The sequence below is a fragment of the Mus musculus genome, chromosome 9, assembly GCF_000001635.26.
Source record: "Mus musculus strain C57BL/6J chromosome 9, GRCm38.p6 C57BL/6J".
Classification (NCBI taxonomy): domain Eukaryota; kingdom Metazoa; phylum Chordata; class Mammalia; order Rodentia; family Muridae; genus Mus; species Mus musculus.
In genome coordinates this window covers 107,003,805-107,028,526 of record NC_000075.6, presented here as the reverse complement: position 1 = coordinate 107,028,526, position 24,722 = coordinate 107,003,805, and the positions used below count along the sequence as shown (strand labels likewise).

The 24,722-nt window shown below is 39.5% G+C and overlaps 1 protein-coding gene across 12 annotated transcripts in view; it reads left to right on the top strand.

The window, feature by feature from the left end:
• The window catches only part of Dock3 (dedicator of cyto-kinesis 3), a 339,506-nt gene that overhangs the window by 203,804 nt on the left and 110,980 nt on the right, over positions 1 to 24,722 (top strand). For all 12 annotated transcript variants that reach the window (XR_001778834.2, XM_030244177.1, XM_011242872.2 and 9 more), the window contains 4 exons: positions 3,146 to 3,206; positions 4,652 to 4,799; positions 21,648 to 21,736; positions 23,071 to 23,196. Coding sequence is in view for 11 of the 12 variants with exons in the window: in XM_030244177.1 (XP_030100037.1) it covers positions 3,146 to 3,206; positions 4,652 to 4,799; positions 21,648 to 21,736; positions 23,071 to 23,196 (424 nt within the window). In the remaining variant the exon portion in view is untranslated. The remainder of the gene's footprint in view (positions 1 to 3,145; positions 3,207 to 4,651; positions 4,800 to 21,647; positions 21,737 to 23,070; positions 23,197 to 24,722) is intronic.

Sequence of the window (24,722 nt, the reverse complement as noted above, 5' to 3'; positions counted from 1 at the left end):
TGCCCACCCATGGGATGGATCCCAAGTTGGGCCAGTCACTGGATGGCCTTTCCTTCAATCTCTGCTCCATTTTTGTTCCTGCATTTCTTTTAGACACGAACAATGTTGGGTAGAAATATCTGAAGATGAGTGTATGACCCCATCCCTGCACTGGGGGCCCTGTCTTTCTACCGGAGGTGGTCTCTTCAGGTTCTGTCTCCCCACTGTTGGGCATTTTTGGCTCAGGTCACCCCCATTGCGTCCTGGGACCCTCTCACATCCCAGGTCTCTGGTACTTTCTAAAGGTTCAACTCACTCTCCACCCCCTACCTCTGGCAGCTGCATATTTCCATTCATTCTCCTGACCCCCTGGGCTTCTCTCCTGTCTCCCCCCATACCTGATCCTGCCCCCTTTTACCCCTCCCCTATCCCTCTTCCATCCAGGTCCCTCCCCTTCTCTGCCTCGCATTATTATTTTGTTCCCCTTCTAAGTGGGATTGAAGCATCTGCACTTGGGCCTTCCTTCTTATCTCTCCTGTGTTCTTAGTTATGGCAGACCTCCTCTGAGACAGGTTGGGGAGGGCGGGGGGAGCAAGCACACCCATCTGCAGAGGATTCAGGTACTGGTGCAGACAGGAAGGAAGCCAAGGCTAAGACAGAGCAGGCTGGATAGGTAGGGGAAGGGAAGTTAACCTGTATGGTTCAAAATATTCAAGTCTAATGGAGGTGGGGGGAGGGGCAGCAGGAGACTGGAGGTTCCTCAAGGATAGCTGGCTGCTCAGAACAGCTTGGCTTGTGGCCCAGAGGGCTTAGCCAGCAGGGAAGATGAGGAGGGGTGGAGGGGGAGGAAAGGTTACCTGTATGGTTCAGGAGTCTCATAACTGATTGGGATTTTTCTTAGACGTGAAAGGAAAAGCATGAGAACCTATTTCATGAAAGACAAAGGTCACTCCATCTGGCATTACTAAGTCACAGTAAGCTGCAAGTGGGTAACCTGATGATAAATCTGAAGCACAATAGATGGTAGGTAGGTAGGTAGACATGTATATGAATATGGGTGAACTTTTTGTGGCAGTTTTACTATTCCTAGTGTGATGCTCTAAATAACAAGATAGCAATTGTGTTACTTTACAGTGTATTCTAAATATAAAAATTTAGACTGATTTTTGTAACTTCAGCTTTAAAGTTTCTGATTTGGAATCCGATTTGTTTACTTAAAAGAAGCTCTTTAAAATTTCTAGTACAATTATTTTCAGGGCCAGTAAGATGACACAATAGATAATGTACTTGCTGCCAAGCCTGATGGCCTGAGTTTGATTCTAGCTCCTCCATGGGAGAAGGAGGAAACTGACTCATGCAAGGTGTTCTCTGACCTCCACATGCTTGCCACCATACACACGCTCCCTCTATCAGCAAATAAATAAGTAAATTAATAAATGGAAAAATACTTTCAACATTATAACTTGGTATAGATAATACCAATTAATCGTTTAAATTTAGACCCAGATAATTTACCAAGATTTCACTAAGACCAAATTAACTCATTTACAGGAAATTCGGCCAGTAGGTAAGAATGGTTTGGGGATGTGGGATGAATATAAAGTTAGTATAGAATAAATTTTTAGCATATTAGTCATTAATGAACTTTTAATATTTTGCTACATGTATTGCACTGAACATTTATCTCTTATATTACAAAATGGTTTTACATGGTGACAGAATAAACATAGATGATTTCCATTGTGAAACTTTTGTAGCTACTTTATTAGGTGATCTAAATGAGAGCTAGAAGAATATTATCAATAAGATAAAAATTCAGAGGAATACATATTCAAGTTTTCAGTATATAAATGGTTTGGTTTTATTTTAGTAAAGATTTTCATGCAATGTATTTTGATATTTCCCCGTCCCCCAAGATAGTTTCAAGATCCTTCCCAGCCTTCCTACCCACCTAACTCATGTTCTCTCTCTCTCAAAAACAAAAAACAAACAAAAAAAAACAAAGAAAAAAAGAAAATTAAAATGAAACAAAGGAAAACCCAATAAGACAAAAAAAGAACAAAACAAAATGAAACATCTCCCTACACACACACACACACACACACACACGACACACACAGAGTCAATTTTATGTTAGATAGCTACTCCTGGGCATGGGGCCTGCCCTGGAGTACGGTTGGTATACCCAGTGACAGTCCATAGGAGAAAACTGATTTTCTCTTCTCTAGCAGGTTTCAGTTGCTAATAGCTTCTTAGTTAGAAGTGGGTCTTTGTGTCCACTTCCCCTTCTGGGATTTTTTTTTTTTGTATTGTTGAACCTGTGCAGGTCTTATAGTTGTGGTCATAGTCTCTGTGAGTTCATATATGTATCAGTTCTGTTGTATTTGGGAGATATTGTTTCCTTAGAATCATCCATAATGTCTGGTCCTTACAATCTTTCTTCCTCTTTGACATAGATCCCTGAGCCTTGAGGGGAGGAACTTGATAAAGACATCCCATTTAGGACTGAGTCCTCCAAAGTATCTCATTCTTTGCACACTGCCCAGTTGTGGGTCTCTGTGTTAGTTCCCATCTATTGCAAGAAGACATTTCTCTTTTGAGGGTTGAGCAAGGCACTTTCATATGGCTTATAGCAATATGTCATTAAGAATCATTTTATTGCTGTGTTCCTTTAGCAAAATAATAGCAGTAAGTTTCCTCCTAGAGCCTATGACTTATCTAGTTCTTGGCCATTTGAGCAGTGTCAGGCACGATATCTTTCTCATGGGTGGACCTTAAATCCTATTAGAAAGTGGTTGATACTCCTAAGATACATTTCCTGTAGGCAGGTTGCTGTTGTACATGCTGGACCTGTTTGATATTATGGTTGCAGTAGTAGAGTACCTTCCAGCATCATAAACACTAGTTACTTAGAGGGCTTAAACTTCTAATTGAGCACTGGTTTCATTTTTCTCATTGTTTAATAACACAAGTAAAAAGTGTTTTCAATAATAGGGCCTCTTCCCCTCCCCCAGTATAAATCTTGTATTCTATAATCTCCCTTCTCCCACCTATAATCTATACTGAAAGCAAACTATAATAAAGTTCAAGTGGAATTTGAATGGAAGGAAATTTATCATAATTTTCTGTGCGTTATTTCTCAAATTTATTCTTTTTCTTTCCTTAGGATCTGAGCAGCAAAGATATGAAGAGAGATTTATACATAGTTGCCCATGTGATCCGAATAGGTATTGTACACTTTAGTTGTTCTCATGATTAAGACTGTCTAAATTTAGGATAAATATATATCTGAACTTTGTCTTTCCTGCGATTTCAGGTCTCAGGATTAGAGCCTCTCTCTCTCTTTCTCTCTCTTTCTCTCTCTCTCTCTCTCTCTCCCTCCCTCCCTCCCTCCCTCCCTCCCTCCCTCCCTCCCTCCCTCCCTCCCTCCCTCCCTCCCTCTCTCTCTCTCTCTCTCTCTCTCTCTCTCTCTCTCTCTCAGCTTTGCCTCTAAGCTCAGCTGCTGCAGTAGCTGGATTTGATACAAATGCATACATGTTTTCCCCATTTCAGATCTTCTGGTCCTTCTTGCTTTTGGACTCAAATTTTGTATTTTAAGTGATTTCCTTTTTCACGTTCTTCCTGTTGTGTTGCCTGCTTCTGTGTCTGTCTTTTCCCTCCAGAGCTTTTACAAAGATACTGGAGTGCCAGCTAGTGAACAGGTGGTATTTGCCGTTTGTTGTAGTTTCTGTCCAAAATATGCACCTGTGCCATTTCCCTCAAAATTAGTCATTTTCACCACTGCAGATGAGTAGCAGGTCATTTCTACTCCAATTGAGATGAAAGAAAGTAGCTTTTCACTACTGTTCCGTTGTTGGATTATCCATACATATTTCAGGTTTGGGTGGTATGACTAACCATGTTTTCCTACATAGTATAAGTTCCAGAATATGGTGTGCCATTTTGTCAAAAATATGTTTAATCCTTTGACAATATAACAAGTATTTTGCCTTCATAAAGCATTTGTTGAAACCTTGTATCACTGTTGGCACAGACTTGCTCACTTGGAGGAGTAAGTAGCCTTCCACAACCAAGATTTCTCTCACCTCCACAGCAGTGCCTTTTAGCATTAAAATTTGGTTAGAGGAAGAACACAGTGTCATCTTTTTCTGTGTATACAGTTTATGAGTGCAGTTAAAAATACTGAAGTTCTGTCATTAGTATGGCCATCAAGTTTAAATCTGGCAACAGGCTGATTTTTCTAAGAAGTTCATCAAGTCATTTTTATATGATTAATAAATGCATGGTTGCCAGGCAGTGGTGGCGCATGCCTTTAATCCCAGCACTTGGGAGGCAGAGGCAGGTGGATTTCTGAGTTCAAGGCCAGCCTGGTCTACAGAGTGAGTTCCAGGATAGCCAGGGCTATACAGAGAAACCCTGTCTTGTAAAACCAAAATAAATAAACAAATGCATGGTTGGTGTTCATTGAATAAAACACAGAAAAGGGGCTTAGGCCAGAGGTTAATTTGGTGTACGTGTACATAGATATCCTTAGGTGACTCACTTCAGCTCCTTGCTCTTCTTAGAGGATCTGTTAGGTACCTATAGCTCTGGTGGCACTGGATGATAATTAGAAGATGTTAGAAAGGAGCCTGAATTCTCTGTGTAATTGTTGCTTTCTGCTGTGCCTAAGGCCGGATGCTCCTGAATGACTCCAAAAAGGGTCCTGCTCACCTGCACTACAGGCGACCATATGGCTGTGCGGTTCTAAGCATATTGGATGTTCTACAGTCACTAACAGAATTAAAAGAAGAAAAGGATTTTGTTCTTAAGGTGTACACGTGAGTAATCCTACATAACAGGAGTAATGATTTGCACATGCCTCGAGAATAGCAGTTCTCAAGTCGTGTGAACATAGACTTAGCATATGTAGTATAGGGAGGTTAGTGGGAAAGCTATTTTGGTCCAAGCTTTGGAAATTTTATTTCCAAATAAGGCTCTGGAAATTTTATTTTTGCTATATTTCCTAGTTACTAAAACATCTGAACTTGGAACCTTTTATTCTAAAGTGAAAGTCTGATAGTACCCATTTCTTGTTCATACTATAATATTAATTTTCTCTGTAGAATAAGCCAACCTTATTATATATTTACAGAAAAGCTAACAAAAAATGTATCTTAGATAACAAAAGGGTTTTTTGTTGTTTTTTGGGGTTTATTATTATTATTATTATTATTTTGGGTTTTTTGAGACAGGGTTTCTCTGTGTAGCCCTGGCTGTCCTGGAATTCACTCTGTAAACCAGGCTGGCCTCGAACTCAGAAATCCGCCTGCCTCTGCCTCCCAAGTGCTAGATTAAAGGCGTGCGCCGCCACCACCACCCAGCAAAAGTCTTCTTTATGTAGTACTTACCTGCCAGTTACTGCTTTTGAGCTAGCCAAGAATGCAGATTATTTAAAAGAATTATTATGAATCAGGTTATGATATATTTGAGGAAAAGCCAACACTTTTGAGTATCAAAGACCTTATTCTTCTTTTCTGCTACCACAAATCTCTTTGTCACATCCAACATGCCATGGGACTGTTTTTAGTACTCCTCAACCAGGGGATCTGACTTACAGATGAATTCTCTCTCCTCATGGTTCTTGCTCAGCAGTAGAAATAGAAAATGAACTAATAGGAGAAACATAGATCAGGAGTATATAGACTTTCTTTGCTTATTGGGAATCCAGAAATAAATTGTAGTCTTAAAAATAATTAGTGGTGAATTTAGTGAGTTTTTGTTTTGCTTTTTTTTTTTTATAATGGGGATGTTTTTGAAACAGTAATTCCAGCGGGCTTGGGACTCACTGTGTGTTCCAAGCCGGTTTCTAGCTAATGATGATCCTCCTGTCTCAGCTTCCTGCTTGGTGGGATTGCAGTCACAGCTGACTGTGCCCAGCTTTCCTAAGTTCCTAAACCAAGTCTGATCATTTTTAATATTTATCTTATTTCATGTCTATGAATATTTTTCTTCATGTATGTAAGAATATCATATTATGCCTGGTATTTACAGAGGTCAGAAAAGGGCTGTCTTAGTCAGGGTTTCTATTCCTGGACAAAACATCATGACCAAGAAGCAAGTTGGTGAGGAAAGGGTTTATTCAGCTTACATTTCCACATTGCTGTTCATCACTGAAAGAAGTCAGGACTGGAACTCAAGCAGGTCAGGGAGCAGGAGCTGATGCAGAGGCCATGGAGGGATGTTACTTACTGGCTTGCTTCCTCTGGCTTGCTCAGCCTGCTCTCTTATAGAACCCAACACTACCAGCCCAGAGATGGTCCCACGCACAAGGGGCTTTTTTCCTTGATCACTAATTGAGAAAATGCCTTACAGCTGGATCTCATGGAGGCATTTCCTCAACTGAAGCTCCTTTCTCTGTGATAACTCCAGCTGTGTCAAGTTGACACAAAACTAACCAGTACAATTGACCCCTTGTCAACTTGACACACAAACACATCACTAGTAAGCCTCAACCCTTACATTCTTGTTCATCCCCAAGATCTAAGTAACTTTAAACATCCCACAGTCTTTACATATTCTTAAATTTTCAATCCCTTTAAAATATCCATCTCTTTTAAAACCCAAAGTCTTTTTACAATTAAAATTCTCTTAACTGTGGGCTCCACTAAAATAGTGTCTTCCTTCAAGAGGGAAAATATCAGGGCACAGTCACAATCAGAAGCAAAAATCAATCTCCAACCGTCCAACGTCTGGGATCCAACTCACGATCTTCTGGGCTCCTCCAAGGGCTTGGGTCACTTCTCCAGCCATGCCCTTTGTAGCACATTTGTCATCCTCTAGGCTCCAGATGCCAGTACTCCACTGCTGCTGCTCTTGGTGGTCATCTCATGGTACTGGCATCTCCAAAACACTGCATGACCACTTCAGTCCTGGGCCGTCAGTTGCAACTGAGGCTGTTCCTTCACCAATGGCCTTCCATGGCCTCTCACATTGCTGAGCTTCAGCTGCTCTGTGTGACCCCTTCATGCCTTCAAAACCAGTACCACCTGGGTAACTCTTACACATTACCAAGTCCAGCCACAGCACAAGATACAACCTTGGCTATCTCTGGAACACAGCCTCTGTGCTCTCAGAAAACACTTACCATATGTCACCTCAATAGTGCTGGTCTCTTCTTAATCACCGCTCATTTCTTAGCTCCAGCTAACCAGCATCAATAGTCCCAGTAATGCAATGGTTTTGCTTCCAATGTCTGGGATCCAACTCACGATCTTCTGGGCTCCTCCAAGGGCTTGGGTCACTTCTCCAGCCCTTTGTAGCATGGGGCGTCCTCTAGGCTCCAGATGCCTGTACTCCACACAAAACTAGCCAGTACAAGGGCTTTGGATCCATCCCCTGAAACGAGTTTTGGATGACTGTAAGCTGGGAATCAAACCCAGGTCCTCTGCAAGCATAGCCAGGGCTTTTAACTACAGCCCTTACTTCTGTTAATTAAAAACAAAAACAAAACAAAAAACAGTTCTCTGTTAGCTTTAACATTGTATCATTTTCCCAAATTAAGCTAAATACTGGCAGTCATCTTGTTAATAAAATTTTACCATAATATTTTATGTACATTTTCCTGTTTAATCTGTTTTGTTTGACTCAGATATGGAATGAACTTAATTTATAATTACCCTTAATTCAGGACTTTCTATACTCAAGTACATTTAATTATTTTCAAAATAAAAGCTCAAATATATTTGGTATTTATCTTTTCAGCTCTGTTGGTGGAGTTGCAGAACTTAAAGGTTGAAAATCTTTCATGGAAGTAGTCGTTTACAAAGAAACAGTTGTCTAGCTTTCTCCTTAGTATGAGTCAGAGTTTCTAAAAATACTGAGTTTCTTCTTTGGTGGGTGGTAAAGTGTACTTCTTCACATACTTGCCCTTAAAAATGAGTAAAGAGAAATCCAAAGTCGTTGTTATCACCATCTTATTCCATTATATTCCTTCCAAAATGCGAAAGGCTGGGCTGGTGAGATGGCTCAGTGGGTAAGAGCACCCGACCGCTCTTCCGAAGGTCAGGAGTTCAAATCCCAGCAACTACATGATGGCTCACAACCATCCATAACGAGATCTGACTCCCTCTTCTGAGTGTCTGAGGACAGCTACAGTGTACTTACAATAAATAAAATAAATAAGTAAATAAATAAATCTTTAAAAAGAATGTGAACGGCTGAAGGATGGTGCAAAAGGTGGTGTATCTGTGTGGAGTGGTCATCCTCGCTTTAGTAGTCTTGTTGCACTTGCACTGCATCCCTTCTGACATACTGTTGGGAGGCTTACAACAGCTTTCAGGACCAGTGTGCCACTTTGTAAGAAGTGGACTCTTAGCTCCTTCCTAGGGTTATGTCAGTCCTCAAAAGCCAAAGAACGCTGTGTTTATAGAAAGGAATAGTTATTTTTACCTTTCAAAAGAGTAGCAGGTTAAAATGTAGGATGACTTTTCCCCTTGGAGAGGTTACAAGACTGTCAAACAGATCCCCTAATGTAGGGTTGTGAAGTTGATTTCTCATGCACTGTGGAATCCTTTGAGAATTAGTAACTTAAATCTCTATCACCTCATTGAGCCTAGCCCTCAGCAGGAGGAGAATGTTTCAGTGCATCTCAGGTGACGTTTGTTGGTTCAATTTAATCGTAAACCTAAAGGCTTTACTAATTTCTAAAAGTACTTTAGCCTTTGCTATGATAGAATTTTCTAAGTATGAAAATCTGTTCTACAGACTTAATCAGTAATGGGCAAAATTATCTGTTTTGTTAACATTCTCATTATTGAGCAGACTCAATCTTTACTAGAGAAAATTCAAACCTCCTGTCTCTGCCAAGACTAGTACTATGCTTTATAGTATTTTTAAATACCATATGTGTATATGGCAAGTTACCATATCTTTTTAAATTAATTAACTAATTAATTTATGTATTACTTACTCATTTTACATCCTGCTTGTTAACTCTCCACCTCCCGGTCACCACTCCTACAATCCTTCACCCATTCCCTACCTCCCCTTCTCCTCTGAGTGGTTGAGACCCCCCTGGAAATCCCTCTAGCCTGGTACTTCAAGTGTCTGTGAGGCTAGAGGCTTTTTCTCCCACTGAGGCCAGACAAGGCAGCCTAGCTAGAACATATCTCACATACAGGTAACAGCTTTTGAGATAGCTCCCATTCCAGTTGTTCAGGACCCACAGGAGGACCAAGTTACACATCTGCTACATATGTGTGGGGAGGCCTAGGTCCAGGCTGAGTATGTTCTTTGGTTGGTGGTTCAGTCTCTGAGAGCCCCAAGGGTCCAGGTTAGTTGATTCTGTTGGTCTTCCTGTGGAGTTCCTATCCCCTTAGGGGCTGCAATCCTTCCTTCTGTTTTTCCATAGATGTCCCCAAGGGTGGGTATGTGGCACTCTCTCAGAGGCAAAGTGAAGGGGGGTTGGGGTGAAGAACTCTGAGAAGGACTTGGAAGGGGGTGGTAATATTTGGAATGTAAATAAATAAAATAACAAAAAAAGAAAGAAGCATGTTACCTACTATGATACAGTTATTGCTCAGTGTTTATAAACAATAAAACTAATTTTGCTACTTGAAAAAAAAGAGTTCCCAAGCTCCATCCACTGTTTGGCTCTGGGTGTCTGTATCTGTCTGAGTCAGTTGAGAACCACATCCTTTTAATAAAATGGTAAGAAGAAGCTGAAACATGAAAACTAGGTGGTTTTCTGAGTCAAATACCTTACCATAAATAACCAAAAGTAAATAACCATCATATACATTTCGGTTTAATAAAAATGTCATCTTCTTACTTAGACGGATAAAGGGTCACAAGCAGAAAATAAAATGTTGTCAGGCTTTAGGAAACTAAAGACGAAGAGTGCCAGGAACTAAAGCCAATATTTGGAAGGAATGGGTATCATAAATAATGAATTTGACCAAATACAAGAAGATTCTGAGCACTTGATGACCACTGTCCAGTTTTACAATGACAAAAGCTTAAGCAAGCATTCATAAAGGGACAATTATAATAAAATGAATGATACAAATATATATTCTATATTACTTGTTATATAAAAATTTATTGTGAATTGTATACTCTGCCTTATACTCTGTCAAACTGTGAAGTGTTGGTTATTCTCCATTCTCACATTTTATGAAAAAATTCATGATTTTATCATATGAAGCCATACCATCATGGCTTTGCTATAAGTAGAACTACTTTCTGCATCAACTGACAAGATTTTCCAAGGAACATAGTTTTTGTTCCCATAGGGTTCCTTTTTGATGTATTCTTTGTTCCTTAATGATGCTCTCTCATTTGAGAACACTATGACTTGACCAAAGTAATCTCGGGAGGTCCTTATTGTTACTGCCATTTTTATAGAAGAGTAAATTGGTGTTAATTTGTTCCTGGTGTCATAACAGCAGAAGTTCATAGAGCTAGGATTTGAACCCAACTCCTCTTAACTTCTTAATGTGCCAGCACATTTTTGTTTCCCATTTCAAGTTTGCATGTATTATACTGGCAAGAGCCTCCGTTTAGAAGTTGAGTGATAGAGACTCATGGGACAGCTGTATGACTTTGAGCCTACCATATGCCTCTCTGAACCTCAGTTCTATCACTCCAAGGTGGAGATCATGGGACCTGTTTCGAAAGACTAATGACAAAATCTTATACAATGGTGTCCATAACATAACCACCACAGGTAACACTTAACTATTTTCCACATCCAGGCTCTCTGGTAAACATTTGGCATGTTAACCTACTTAACCTTCACATACACTGCCTAGCACAAAAGGCCTGCTCAGGTGATGGCAGTTTCTCATCAATGTTAGATTACCAGGAAGGACTTGGTTTGGTCCTGCACTTCTTGGCAGCTCCTCCACCCACATTTCCCATGCAGCATGGCATTAGGTCTGTGAGGAGAGGGGCTTCTAACATAAACAACAGCAAAGACAGCACAGTTTCTTCCTTAAAAGGTTTGCACATGTATTTTTAGTTGAGACATAGAAGTGTGTTTGTGGTTTAAACAGTTTCCATCTGGGCAAAAGAGAGCAGATATATGTCACGAGAATGCATCTAAAATAAGTTAGATTGGTCAATTTATATCACCTTGGTCTTAGCAACTCCATTTGATTAGTCAGGTAACTTCTATAGGACTGTGGTTTTTTAAAATTCATCCTTCTATTTTTTCTCTTTCTTTTTTTACGCTAAAGGTAAAGGCATCATGATCTAAATTAGTATTAAATGTCCCTAAATATGTATATAAATATGTATGTTACTGCCCCTTTTCTAACATAAGAACTTTAACTAAGTATAATTAAGTAGATTCCACAAATAAATACATACAATTTTAGTCAGTATTAAAAGCAGTTATCTCAAATCTTGACCAAAATTTAATAGTTACTATTAAAAGGAGGCAGACCTGACCTAAAACTGTATTACAGAGCAATTGTGATAAAAAACTGCATGGTACTGGTATAGTGACAGACCAGTAGACCAACGGAACAGAATTGAAGACCCAGAGATGAACCCACACACCTATGGTCACTTGATCTTTTACAAGGGAGCTAAAACCATCCAGTGGAAAAAAGACAGCATTTTCAACAAATGGTGCTGGCACAACTGGCGGTTATCATGTAGAAGAATGCAAATTGATCCACTCCTATCTCCTTGTACTAAGGTCAAATCTAAGTGGATTAAGGAACTCCACATAAAACCAAAGACACTGAAACTTATAGAGGAGAAAGTAGGGAAAAGCCTCGAAGATATGGGTACAGGGGAAAAGTTCCTGAATAGAACAGCAATGTCTTGTGCTGTAAGATCGAGAATCGATAAATGGGACCTCATAAAGTTGCAAAGCTTCTGCAAGGCAAAAGACACCGTCAACAAGACAAAAAGACCACCAACAGATTGGGAAAAGATCTTTTCCTATCCTAAATCAGATAGGGGACTAATATCCAATATATATAAAGAACTGAAGAGGTGGACTCCATAAAATCAAATAATCCCATTAAAAAATGGGGCTCAGAGCTATACAAAGAATTCTCACCTGAGGAATACCGAATGGCTGAGAAGCACCTGAAAAAATGTTCAACATCCTTAATCATCAGGGAAATGCAAATCAAAACAACCCTGAGATTCCACCTCACACCAGTCAGAATGGCTAAGATCAAAAATTCAGGTGACAGCAGATGCTGGTGTGGATGTGGAGAAAGAGGAACACTCCTCCATTGTTGGTGGGATTGCAAACTTGTACAACCACTCTGGAAATCAGTCTGGTGGTTCCTCAGAAAATTGGACATAGTACTACCAGAGGATCCAGCAATACCTCTCCTGGGCATATATCCAGAAGATGTCCCAACCGGTAAGAAGGACACATGCTCCACTATTCATTGCAGCCTTATTTATAATAGCCAGAAGCTGGAAAGAACCCAGATGCCCCTCAACAGAGGAATGGATACAGAAAATGTGGTACATTTACACAATGGAGTACTACTCAGCTACTAAAAAGAATGAATTTATGAAATTCCTAGGCAAATGGATGGACCTGGAGGGCATCATCCTGAGTGAGGTAACCCAATCACAAAGGAACTCACACAATATATACTCACTGATAAGTGGATATTAGCCCAGAAACTTAGGATACCCAAGATATAAGATACAATTTGCTAAATGCATGAAACTCAAGAATAACGAAGACCAAAGTGTGGACACTTTGCCCCTTCTTAGAATTGGGAACAAAACACCCATGGAAGGAATTACAGAGACAAAGTTTGGAGCTGTGACGAAAGGATGGACCGTCTAGAGACTGCCATATCCGGGGATCCATCCCATAATCAGCTTCCAAACGCTGACACCATTGCATACACTAGCAAGATTTTATCGAAAGGACCCAGATATAGTCTCTCTTGTGAGACTATGCCAGGGCCTAGCAAACACAGAAGTGGATGCTCACAGTCAGCTAATGGATGGATCACAGGGCCCCCAATGGAGGAGCTAGAGAAAGTACCCAAGGAGCTAAAGGGATCTGCAACCCTATACGTGGAACAACATTATGAACTAACCAGTACCCCGGAGCTCTTGACTCTAGCTGCATATGTATCAAAAGATGGCCTAGTCGGCCATCACTGGAAAGAGAGGCCCATTGGACTTGCAAACTTTATATGCCCCAGTACAGGGGAATGCCAGGGCCAAAAAGTGGGAGTGGGTGGGTAGAGGAGTGGGGTGGGAGGGTATGGGGTTCTTTTGGGATAGCATTGGAAATGTAAATGAGGAAAATACCTAATAAAAATATTAAAAAAAAAGAAGGAGTCAGACAAGATGAGAATATTGCCTGACATAGGGCAGACAAGAGCATGGAAGCATGACTGTGAGAGTGAGGCTCTACAGCCTCTCCTGTTCTCCCTCTCTGACTTTGGGACCAGCCAGACCTATATTTGGATTCCTGCCCAACCTTATTCTCCTTATCTGAAAGGATGGGCATGATGATAATACCACTGTGCTGTTGTCTTCATTTTGGAAATGAACGCAGCAGTTATTGATCTTTCACAGGCACTCTTCAAAATGCAAACTCATAGGGTTTAACAGCCCTTAAAATATTTAAAAGATGTTTGGAGGCTACCTAACCAGGAAAATATGAGTGGATATTTATCAGAAACCCAGAAATGAAGAGGATAATAAAATAGTAGAGAAGGAGTAAATACCGAAATACGCTTCAGTGAGGAGAAGAGTGTTTTGAACTTTGTGGAACCTACTCTGCCCTGTGCTTCTGAATGCTTGGAGAGCCCATGTGGGAAATAAAAGTTGTCTGTCCCTCTCATTTAATCCCTGGACGTGCTACTCCGTTGTCTCTGCTTGTTGTCCCTGTTTTGAAGAAAATGGGCTACCACAGCAATACACAGATGATGACATCTTTCCTGCATCTTATAAGTGAAGACAAACTATTGACATCAGTAATCAGAATCTACATAATAATTTGATTGAGTATAACATAATCATGTTTCATTATAATCATGAATCATTTGATTATTTAATAAATTCTCACATTTAAGTTTTTCTACAAAATATCCTAGTGATTGGATAAAATATACTGATGAAGCTATATCCATCTAAATAAAATGATTTGCATAGCTTCTTTTTATCCTAACCCCATATTTAATGTCACTCATATCCTCATCCTCAAATACACAGTGAGCATAATTATTTCTAGTCGCTTGCCTTGTAATACATCCTCATCAAGTTAGCCTTTGATCCTAAATCATAGCAATGAAATAGGTCTCCATATATTACACAAGTCCCCCAGCAAGTTCAGCCCTCATTGAAAGACATCATTACTATCTATATAGGAAAAGTTTTTTTTTAATCTACTAATTTCCATTTCACCTTCCTCTAGAGACTTGCACAGTATGTCAGTCTGTCCTGAGTTCTTTGTTCTTTCTTCTGCCTAGATTGTTGTTGTTTCATTTTCAGTGCCTTTTTTCTTTTGCTGGGTACTTACTCTTTATGTCTGTTCTCATATTTCTGAGGCTTATAGTGCTCAGTATATTTTTGGTGCTTTTTCTCTTCCTTTTTATTTTAAAATCATTTTCTTTTTCATAACTCAATGAGCTAGATGTGGTGGTACATGCTTCTAATTCCTCAACAGAATGAGGAAGGATAATCTTGAGCTGTATGTCAGTCAGCCTAGGCTACTGTGAGACCCTGTCTTTTAAAAAAAAAAAGTCATAACAACAAAAGAAGTATAGTCTAGACTTCTCCATGGAGTTATGGAAATGAAGTTGGAGATGTCAATATGAACTTGTCTATCTTAATACATAGGCAGGTGGTTACGTGTAGACTTATCTATAAATATCTCTGTATATATAGATTTTTATATATTATGAATACATATAGAGAATATGAATTTTTATACACACATATTTTCTTGATCTGTCAGTTGAAGAGGTCCAGAAGCAACAATATTCCAGTTACAAGATCACATTCAGAGCATAATTCTTGTATTTGAACACTATATGTCAGTTAAAGGAACCAGGGATCATTGGAAGAGTAGATGAGCCAAGGATTACAGTAGCACATATACAAAATGATTCTGAAACAAAGGAAGTAAATGCTCATAAATATTTTTTAATGTTCAAGGAGTTGCATAAAGGGTTAGAGGAGCATAGGAAGAGCCAACTGAGTGAACTGTCAGAGACCAAAGATATAATTAAACCAATACTGAATTGTATTTCAAGCTATTTAACTTATCTCTAAATTATTTTTATTATAAAACATTACTAAGTAAGTAACTTGCAGAGAATAAACAAGTCTGTCTAGAAGGATCTCAGATAGGACATGTAGATGTTAGACCCAAGATGCATAATCCACTGTTCTTTTAAGAGGAGATATTCATGAAATCTCTTTTCAAATGGTACAGTGTGGAAGATGAGGGCTAGGGATGGAGAATAAAATAATATATTTAAGAGAGGGGGGGACAGAGAGAGAGGCTTCAGCCACATGAGCAGAGTTAGCATTCAAATTGACAAGGCAGAAGTGAAGAGATGGCTCATTGCTTAAGAGCATAGAATACTCTTATAGAGAACCAGAATTCAGTTCCCAGTACTCAGGTTATATGACCACTACTTCTGACTGCAGCTCCTGTGTTTTCATACCTCTAGTCTCTATGGGTCACACACACTCATGTGCATGTACCCCCCCATACACACATAATTTAAACAAAAAAAATTAACTGATAATCAAGGCACCTGCGTGGGTCTGACTTAGGTCCTGTGCACATATGTTACGGGTGTATAGCTTGGTGTTCTTCTGGGACTCCTAACAGTGAGAGTTGGGGCTATCACTGATACTTTAGCCTATTTTTGGACCATTTCCCATTTCTGGGTTACCTCATCTAGCCTTAATATGGAGTGGGTGACTAGTCTCACTGCAACTTGATATGCCAAGTTTGGGATTCCATGGGAGGCCTGCCCTTTTCTGAAAAGAATTGAAGGAGTACTGGATGGGGAGAGGAGAAAAGGGAGGGGGAGTGAAGGAGGGAGTGTAAACTGTGGTTCAAAATGATGTATAAGAATAAAACATTTTTAAAAGGGACCGTTGTGTTAATAGTATGTTCCTCTGACATAATTTAATAAAATATCACTTAGTCATTACATTACTGTTAGTGGTCTTCCTCCCTAGTGAGGAAAAGCCTGCACAAATACCAGTTTATAGCTTTATAAAATAACTGACAGTTACTCCTCAAGACTGACAAGGTTATTCTAAAGAAAAGTTTGAGGGTGGTCATAGTTGAGGAATCTAAGGAGACATGATGCCATAGATCATGGATCATGACGTCATAGATGGAAACTTGGAATAGAGAAGAAAGTATGGACTTAGGTAATAATCAGATCTAACTGTAAGGTTTAAATGTTGCTTCGTTATTTTGACAAATGTACTATAATAACATAAAATGTTGATAATTGGATAAACAGTATGGGGATATATGTGAACCTTTTGTAATATTTTATAATTCTTCCATAGGTGTAAAGCTGTTACAAAATAAAGATGGTAGATACTTAAATGGAAAGAGTCTACCTAGCATAATGGCCTCTGTGTAGTGATGAGCAGGGGCCACTTTTATAACTATAAGAGGCCTTTAATGAGTCTGTAAGTAGCAAATGATGGACTTTGTACAGACAAGACGTGTGCTCAGAGTCTCTTCTGTCCGGTTTGAGGCTGTGCTTTTCTTGTTCTAAGACAATAAAGTTTCTCCTTACCATGTAAGTCTCATCAGTGCTGGGTTACAGCAGTGCACCAACAAACATGGCCAACAGTATTTTGTAAAGCAGGAATTATGGTAGTCTAAGCAAATAAAGTTTATTAATTATGCTAAGTATTTTAAAGCTAAAACAATATTGCTTATTTAAGTATATTACACTGAAGACAGAATCGGTTTCTAGTTAAGAAAAGGGCTTATACTTTATGTTGATAAAATGTTACAGAAATATTTTTTATGCTTATTAGAAATGTGTGTGGTGGCGTATGCCTTTAATCCCAGCACTTGAGAGGTAGAGACAGGCGGATTTCTGAATTCGAGGCCAGCCTAGTCTACAGAGTGAGTTCCAGGACAGCCAGGAATACACAAGAAAAACCCTGTCTCGAAAAAACCAAAAAAAAAAAAAAAAAAAAAAAAGAAATGTGAAAGAAAGGAAAACTATAGTCAGTGAAGAAGCCAGTGCATGTGCAATCCCTTGACCTTGATAACTCACTTTCTTTCTATACTAATGAATAATCCAAACTAATGACTTGTGAATGAGTGTGGGCCTATAAATGATGTGGTTTTTTTAGCCCAGAATAGGGTTTTTGTAATTTAAAATTACAGAGTATTTTTGTCTAAATATATGAGTAATGACAACATTGGTCATGACTGAGGGAGTCTGCTAGAAGAATAGGAAGATAAGATAGAAAGTCATGAAGTGACCAAGTGTAAAAAGTACCTGCTAATTTTATAAACCTAGAAAGATGTCAAGAAAAGAAAAAGTTACCAAGGCAGGTCTTTTGGAGCCCTCGTCAGCTGGACACTTGTAATGTCTTGACTGCATGAACAAGATGAGGCAGTGCGCAAGTCAGACAGGAAGGCCTGCACGCACTGCTGCCAGCACCTCTCAGTGTTTGTTACCAGATGGATTATAAGTCATAAGCAATTATTTTAAAGCACTCTCCTTTCTTCTTTGTTTAAAAGGAATTCTGTAAGCATAAGTTTCCCTCAGAACTCTGTTGACTCATTCATCAAAACAGTTGGGAGCATATGAAGCTTAGTGATTTGACTAAGAAGTCCAAAAAGCTACTGACTCATTAGCAAAATGAATTTAGTTAATTTGCCTCCTTCGTGTGAGTGGCCTCTAAACTATCTCTGACATTCAGAAACCTGTGATGCCCTGTACTTCTAGATGGAATGTTACTATAACGCTTATATTGACGTTTTCCTGGAAATGGGCGCTTGTGAGTGATCAGTAAGCAATACTAGGATCCTGTGTGTTGTTTTTGTTCACGGATCCTGTGTCGTGCACTTGGTAGGACTGTAAACAAGGGCTTAGGGTAGAATTCTAGAGAGTTCGATGAAAATTTCAAGAGATGACCCAAATATCATTATATTTTCTTGGAATCTTCTTTAGGTTGAAGGATTTGTGGTTGTTCTCTTTGAATTTCCCTTTATAGAGTCACTGAGCATCAGGATATAACAGAATTATGCTCTTCCTCTAGTCTCTTGTGTCCCTCAGAAGGAACTTTGAGTTCTCAAATGTTCAGGAATCCAGCCTTAACTGTTAAGCTTTCTGTCCCGAGACCACAGAGCTCTTGAGCCACTGTTCTCCAAAGCTTTTAGTTTTCTCATCTGGATGAAATGGGATCTACATTGCCTAATCTTAGAAAGGCTTCCTCCCCTCCAGGCCAAGGGTAATGACAGCTGGGTAACAGCAAATGCTTACTCCAGGAGAATAAAAAGTGTCGAGGAAAAAAGCCGCACAGAACAGAGACACTAATTGTTCAAACTGGCAGATGGATTGCACATTTGGTGTCTCACTTTTCTAAATAACTGAAGCCTGGATGTTTTTATTCTTGAGAGGATTATGTGATTACTAGGAAACTACAGGGAGGGAAGAGGCGGGAGTGGGACTGGCCTTAAAAAAATTCTTAAACTCTCATTTTATTAAAAGTAAAGCATGACATTGTTTTGCTTTTCTGTTAATAATTTTATTGAGTTTCTTGGACCTGCTGCTGCTGACTTGACTTGACTTGACTTGACTTGACTTGACTTGACTTGACTTGACTTGACTTGACTTGACTTGACTTGACTTGACTTGCTCCACTAACCTGTATTGATCAGTACGTACGTATTTAAGTTCATTACCCATTAAAACAGCATTGGTTCCTTTTTTCTTAAATGGAGGTATTCAAAGATTATATATACACTATAAAGTGATATCCATTAGGTTGTTGTTGGTTGGTTTTGTTTGTTTGTTTGTTTGTTTACATTCAGGAAGCAATCACATTTGGGCCAGCTGATAAAGTGCCACCAGGGTGTGACACTGAACAGACAAACTGTTTAGGCCAGAAATGCAGCTTGTGTTTTAGTCAAGTTTGAGTGTTCATTCACTGAACACTTAAGGCAAATTGTCACATCAACTGTTAAATACACCACATTAATGATTCATATGGTAAAGAAATAAGCCGGGCGTGGTGGCACACGCCTTTAATCCCAGCACTTGGGAGGCAGAGGCAGGCGGATTTCTGAGTTCAACACCAGCCTGGTCTACAGAGTGAGTTCCAGACAGCCAGAGCTATACAGAGAAACCCTGTCTTGAAAAACCAAAAAAAAAAAAAAAAAAAAGAAAAGAAAAGAAGAGAAAAGAAAAGAAAAGAAAAAGGAATAAAAGCAGTAGTATTTGTTGAGAGAAACATTACTTATCAGGAATTTTACCCTTCTGTCTCTCTTTCTGTGTCTCTCTCCGTGTGTGTATATGTGCGCGCGTGTGCGGAGCTGGAAAAGAAAACTCATTTTACAAAGAACTCATTTTACTATATATAATATATATATATACACACACACACACACACACACACACACACACATGTATGTATACATGATATAATGTTTATGTGTGTGCATTTAGCAAGCATTCATTTTAAAGTTTCAAATTATATATGGGTATATATATGTTATCTATTGATATGCATATTCTTATATACATATATAAGGGTTCATTTTAGCTTCCACTCTTTCCCAAAGTGTCAAAAGTGTCAATTTTCTATACTTAACCATAAAAGAGCCTTATCTAATTGAAAAAAATAAAATATACTTGTTTCTGTATAAGAGTAAGAAATCCTTTTCTCTTCAAACTTACTGGTACACATTCAGCCACCAGACCAGATGATTTAAATTCTTTTTTTCATTAATTATTTATTCAATTTACATACCAACTGCTGCCCCCTGGAGCCCATCTCACATTGTGGCTTCCCCCATTTCTCCCTCCCCTTCTCCTCTGAGTGGGTGCCCACCCCACCCTCCATACCCTTGCACATCAAGTCTCTGCAGGGCTATCCTCTCCCACTGAGGCCAGCAGACAAGATAGCCTAGTTAGGAGAATTGATTCCACAGACAAGCAACAGCTTTAGGGACAGCCCCTGCTCCAGTTATTGTGGGACACACATGAAGACCGAGCTACGCATCTGCTACATACATGTGGGGGGCCTAGGTCCAGCTTGTATGCTGTTTGGTGGTTCAGTCTTCGAGAACCCCCAGTGATCCAGGTTAGTTGACTCTGTTGGTCTTCCTGTGGAATTCCTATCCCCTTCAGGGCCATCAATCCTTTTCCTTCCATAAGAGTCCCTGAGCTCTATACAATGTTTGGCTATGGTTTTCTGCATCTGTTTAGTTAGTTGCTGGGTGGAACTTCTCAAAGGACATTTATCCTAGGCTCCTGTTTGCACATGTAACAGTATCATTAATAGTGTCAGAGATTGGTGTTTGCCCATGGGATGAGTCTCAAGTTGGTCAGATTATTGGTTGCCCTTTCCCTCAATCTGTGCTTTGTCTTTGTCCCTGCATTTTTTGTAGGCAGGACAAATTTTGGATTAAAAGTTTTGTGGTGGGTTGGTGTCCTTATTCCTTCACTAAGTGGCTATAGCAGATGGCCTCTTCAGATTCCATATTCCCACTGCTTTGAGTCTCAGCTAAGGTCACCTGCATTGATTTCCTGGGATCTTCCTCCATCCCAGGTCTCTGGCATGTCCTAAAAATGCCTCCCACCCCAGCTGCAGAGTTCCATTCATTCTCTTGACTCTCTGGGTCTCTCTCCTGTCTTTCCCCACTTTGATACTGTAACCTTCCCATTCCATTCCCCTGTCCTCTCCCACCTAGATCCCTTCCTCCATCTGCTTCCTATGACTATTTTATTCTCCTAAGTGAGATTCAAACATCCTCGCCTGGCCCTTCCTTCTTGTTTAGCTCCTTTGGGTCTGTGGAGTGGAGCATGGTAACTGTATTTTATGACTAATACCCACTTATCAATGAGGACATACCATGCATATCCTTTGGGGTCTGAGTTACCCCACTCAAAATATATTCTAGTTTTATCCATTTGCCTGCAACACTTATGTTGTCCTTGTTTTTAATAGCTAAATAATATTCCACTGTGTAAATGAACCACAATTTCTGTATCCATTCTTCAACTGAAGGACATCTGAGTTGTTTGCAGCTTCTAGCTATTATGAATAAAGCTGCTGTAGACATAGTGGGCCATGTGTCCTTGTAGTATGGTGGAACATTTTTTAGGTGTATGGCCAGGAGCAGTATAGCTGGGTCTTCAGGTAGAACTATTTGCAGTTTTCTGAGAAACAGCCAGAATGATTTCCAGAGTAGTTGTACACGTTTGCACTCTCACCAGCACTAAAGGACTGTTCCCTTTGCTCCACATCCTTGCCAACATATGCTGTAGCTTTGAGTTTTTTTATCTTAGCCATTCTGATGGGTGTAAGATGGAATCTCAGGATCGTTTTGATTTGCAGTTCCTTGAAGACTAAAGACATTGAAGATTTCTTTAAATGCTTCTCAGCCATTCGAGATTCCTCTGTTTAGCTCTGTATCCTAATTTTTATGAGCCATAAAATGTGTCCTTCTGTTATAGATGTAACAACGAGAGTGAATGGACCCAGATTCATGAGAACATCATCCGAAAGTCAAGTACCAAGTACTCTGCCCCCAGTGCCAGCCATGGTGATGTATTTCTTTGGCTAGAATATTTTGTGTTACATTTGTATGTGCTAATTTGTAGCCACTGTAGTGGTTGGTGTTGATTGACAGTGCTGTGTAAAGTTTTTTTCCTATCCACATTGTTTCCTTCCTAGGAATTTCCTAGTAGTATTTCTTTATGTAGTCACTTATGACCTTTTTAGCATCTGCTGATTAAAATAGTTTGATCTTTTTAATAATAAATTCTATACACTTTGCCAACTTGAACTCCAGTCCAGGGGGGGGGGGTGTTTTAAGGTTTATTGCATTGCAAAGTCTGTTTTCTTTAACAAAAAGACAAATATCAGTATCAATTTTCTTTCTGTTCCTGTTGAATGTCAGTATCATGAAGAAAGCCTGACAGTAATGAGTTAGTGAAGAGTCTGGAACTGGAAAGCAAGTCTTTGAAAGCAGCTTTCATCTTAATCAACTTCATTTCTTTTACCTTCTTTTTAACCTATGTTTAAATAATTTATATATGAATCTCAGTGAAATTTTACACTGTGGATTGTCTTCTAAGTTGAATATTAAATTAAAACTAGTACTTAAAAGCACAAGAGCTTTTATATACTGTTGTAATTATATACTTTAATTTATGTAGAATGGTGTTTTCCTGAGTTTCGACCTTCAAATTATTTTATAACCTCTTTTACCTAATTTCTCTTTTAATCTTTATAGCACTTGTTGGAAATTAAAAATCAGTTTTATATGACAGTATAAAACCTCCACAAAGCCTGGCAGGTTTTCTTGATAGATACTTCCCAGGTGGGAGGCTTTCAAAGGAGATCTATAGCAGAGACTACAAAAGTTGAGACCTTCACTGAGGACCAATTAATTTCTCTAAATCTATAGTATGTGAGTCCTGAGAGCCTCTTTCATGGTTTTATTATTATCATTTGACAACATTGGATGTTAAACCTAGGGCCTTGAAGTTTGTCTAAGTTCATGAATGCACAGCTTGTAGAGTTCATCCACAGCGTTCTGAATTGTGTGGGAGCTGGCAGACCCAGGCAAGGGTGCTGTGACTTTAGTCTGTCTGTGGACTAATTTTGTGTGATGTTGAAATTGCCTTAATTTTTTTTAGCTTTCTATTTGTGCTTCTTCAAAATAAGTAATATTTTCTACTTTGATTATTTTTCTAAGAAAACTATCAGGGCAGTGGTGTAGGTTAATGATAATGTGCTTAACATGTAATCTTAGGTTCTAACTCTAGCACTGTGGCAGGAGTGATGGAAAGGAGAGCAAACTTGCAGTCTTTCTTAGTACCATGCAGTGGGCAGATGTGTGGTTCTGAATAAGAAAATGTTTTGTTCCTGTAGGTCTTATTATTTCCCTTCAGCTTTTTCGTGGTGACATGGAACAGATCCGGAGAGAAAATCCCATGATATTTAATAGAGGATTAGCAATTACAAGAAAATTGGGATTTCCTGATGTTATTATGCCAGGTAGGAAGAACTGTTTGGGGATTGGGGAGGGAGGTGCATTTACAGGATGGAGTTTAGTGCTCCTTTCTTAAGCAGGTGGTAGGCCATTCAGGTGAGCTATTTAAGTCTCTGCCTCCCAAGTCAGGTAGATGAGTGTAGTTTCCCGCAGTAGACCTCTGGGTTTTATAAGCATTTATTCTTTACCAGAAGCCCATACCATGCTCCTCAGTGTAATGTGACAGAGAGTTCAGAGATAGGCTTTGGGGATTTTTGGTGATAATAGTATCAACATGAAATTTTTTCATAGACATGTGTTTTTGTAACCACGTCTTCCATCACATTCCCTAGCTGAGGATTACTGTACAAGAATTTCCTGCTTAAGGGGTGTAATTTATCAAAATATGTGCTTACACTATCAGAGACTGTCATTCATGTAGGAATTACACTTACATTTTAATGTAGCAGAAAATAGATCACACAAACAGTATACACAGATTTAGGTGCTCTACATATTACTGCCTGGTCCTTTTCTCAGTGTCTATGGATGTCCAGGGGAGAAAGTGGGGATGCGTTGCCTCTTGGGTATGCTCTACTAGGTAATAAATACTAGGCTCATGTTGTCTACTGAGTGGACTGAGGTAGAACCAAATGGGCTGCTAGAGCTGAAGCAGCTCTTAGACGGGAAAGGGCTGGGTCGTGATTGATGGCAGGGAGTTCGATAATCAAGATGTGAAGACATAGGGATCTCTGACCAGGCAAATTCCTGGTTGTCTGGATACAATCTGGAAGAGGCAGACCAACCCTCAGTTGAGTTTTAATTCCTTGTACAAATCTTGTTTTGCTGAGACGAGCCAGGTCAGGACGGACTGAATTGTCACTACTCCAGATGTCATCTGTTAGTTCTTCTTGCTTCTTCACTAATCCTCTTGTTAGAAACATTCACCAATATTCACCCAAAGATGAATGTGACTTAAGCATAAAGAAGGCCCACAAAGTGGGTTCTGCTGCCTTCCAGCTACTCCATCTTGCCCAGATTTATTTTATGTTGCCTTCATTGCCTCCCCATGGACACTGAGTGCAGAGCAAGCTACTGTGCACGGCCTTTATTTCCTGCTCAGGAACACAGGGGGCTCTTTGGATGGCAAATTTAGGCCAGCTAGATCAATTATGTTTATTGCTAAGTGCTAGGAGACTCCATGCTTATGAAGGGCCTCCATCTGTCTGTTGTACAGGTGAGTATTCCTTTGGAATACTCCTATACTTTTCTGATCCCAGTCTTCAGACCTGTCTATTCCCCATAATCAGGGAAAGAAAAGCTCAAACGACACTCTCTAGCTTTGCAGCCATGGTTTTGAAAGGAGAATAGAGGCTTACCAAGATTGATCTAACAACCTTTCAGAATTAGATGTCAAGGTACTAACTGTGGAATTATGTGAGTCCTTTAAGTCCTTTCTTTCTTCTAAGTTTTTTTGTAGACTATTTGGACATTAATTTCCTAATAGCTTTTGGAATTAAAACTAACCAGAATCTGGAAAGAAATAAACTCC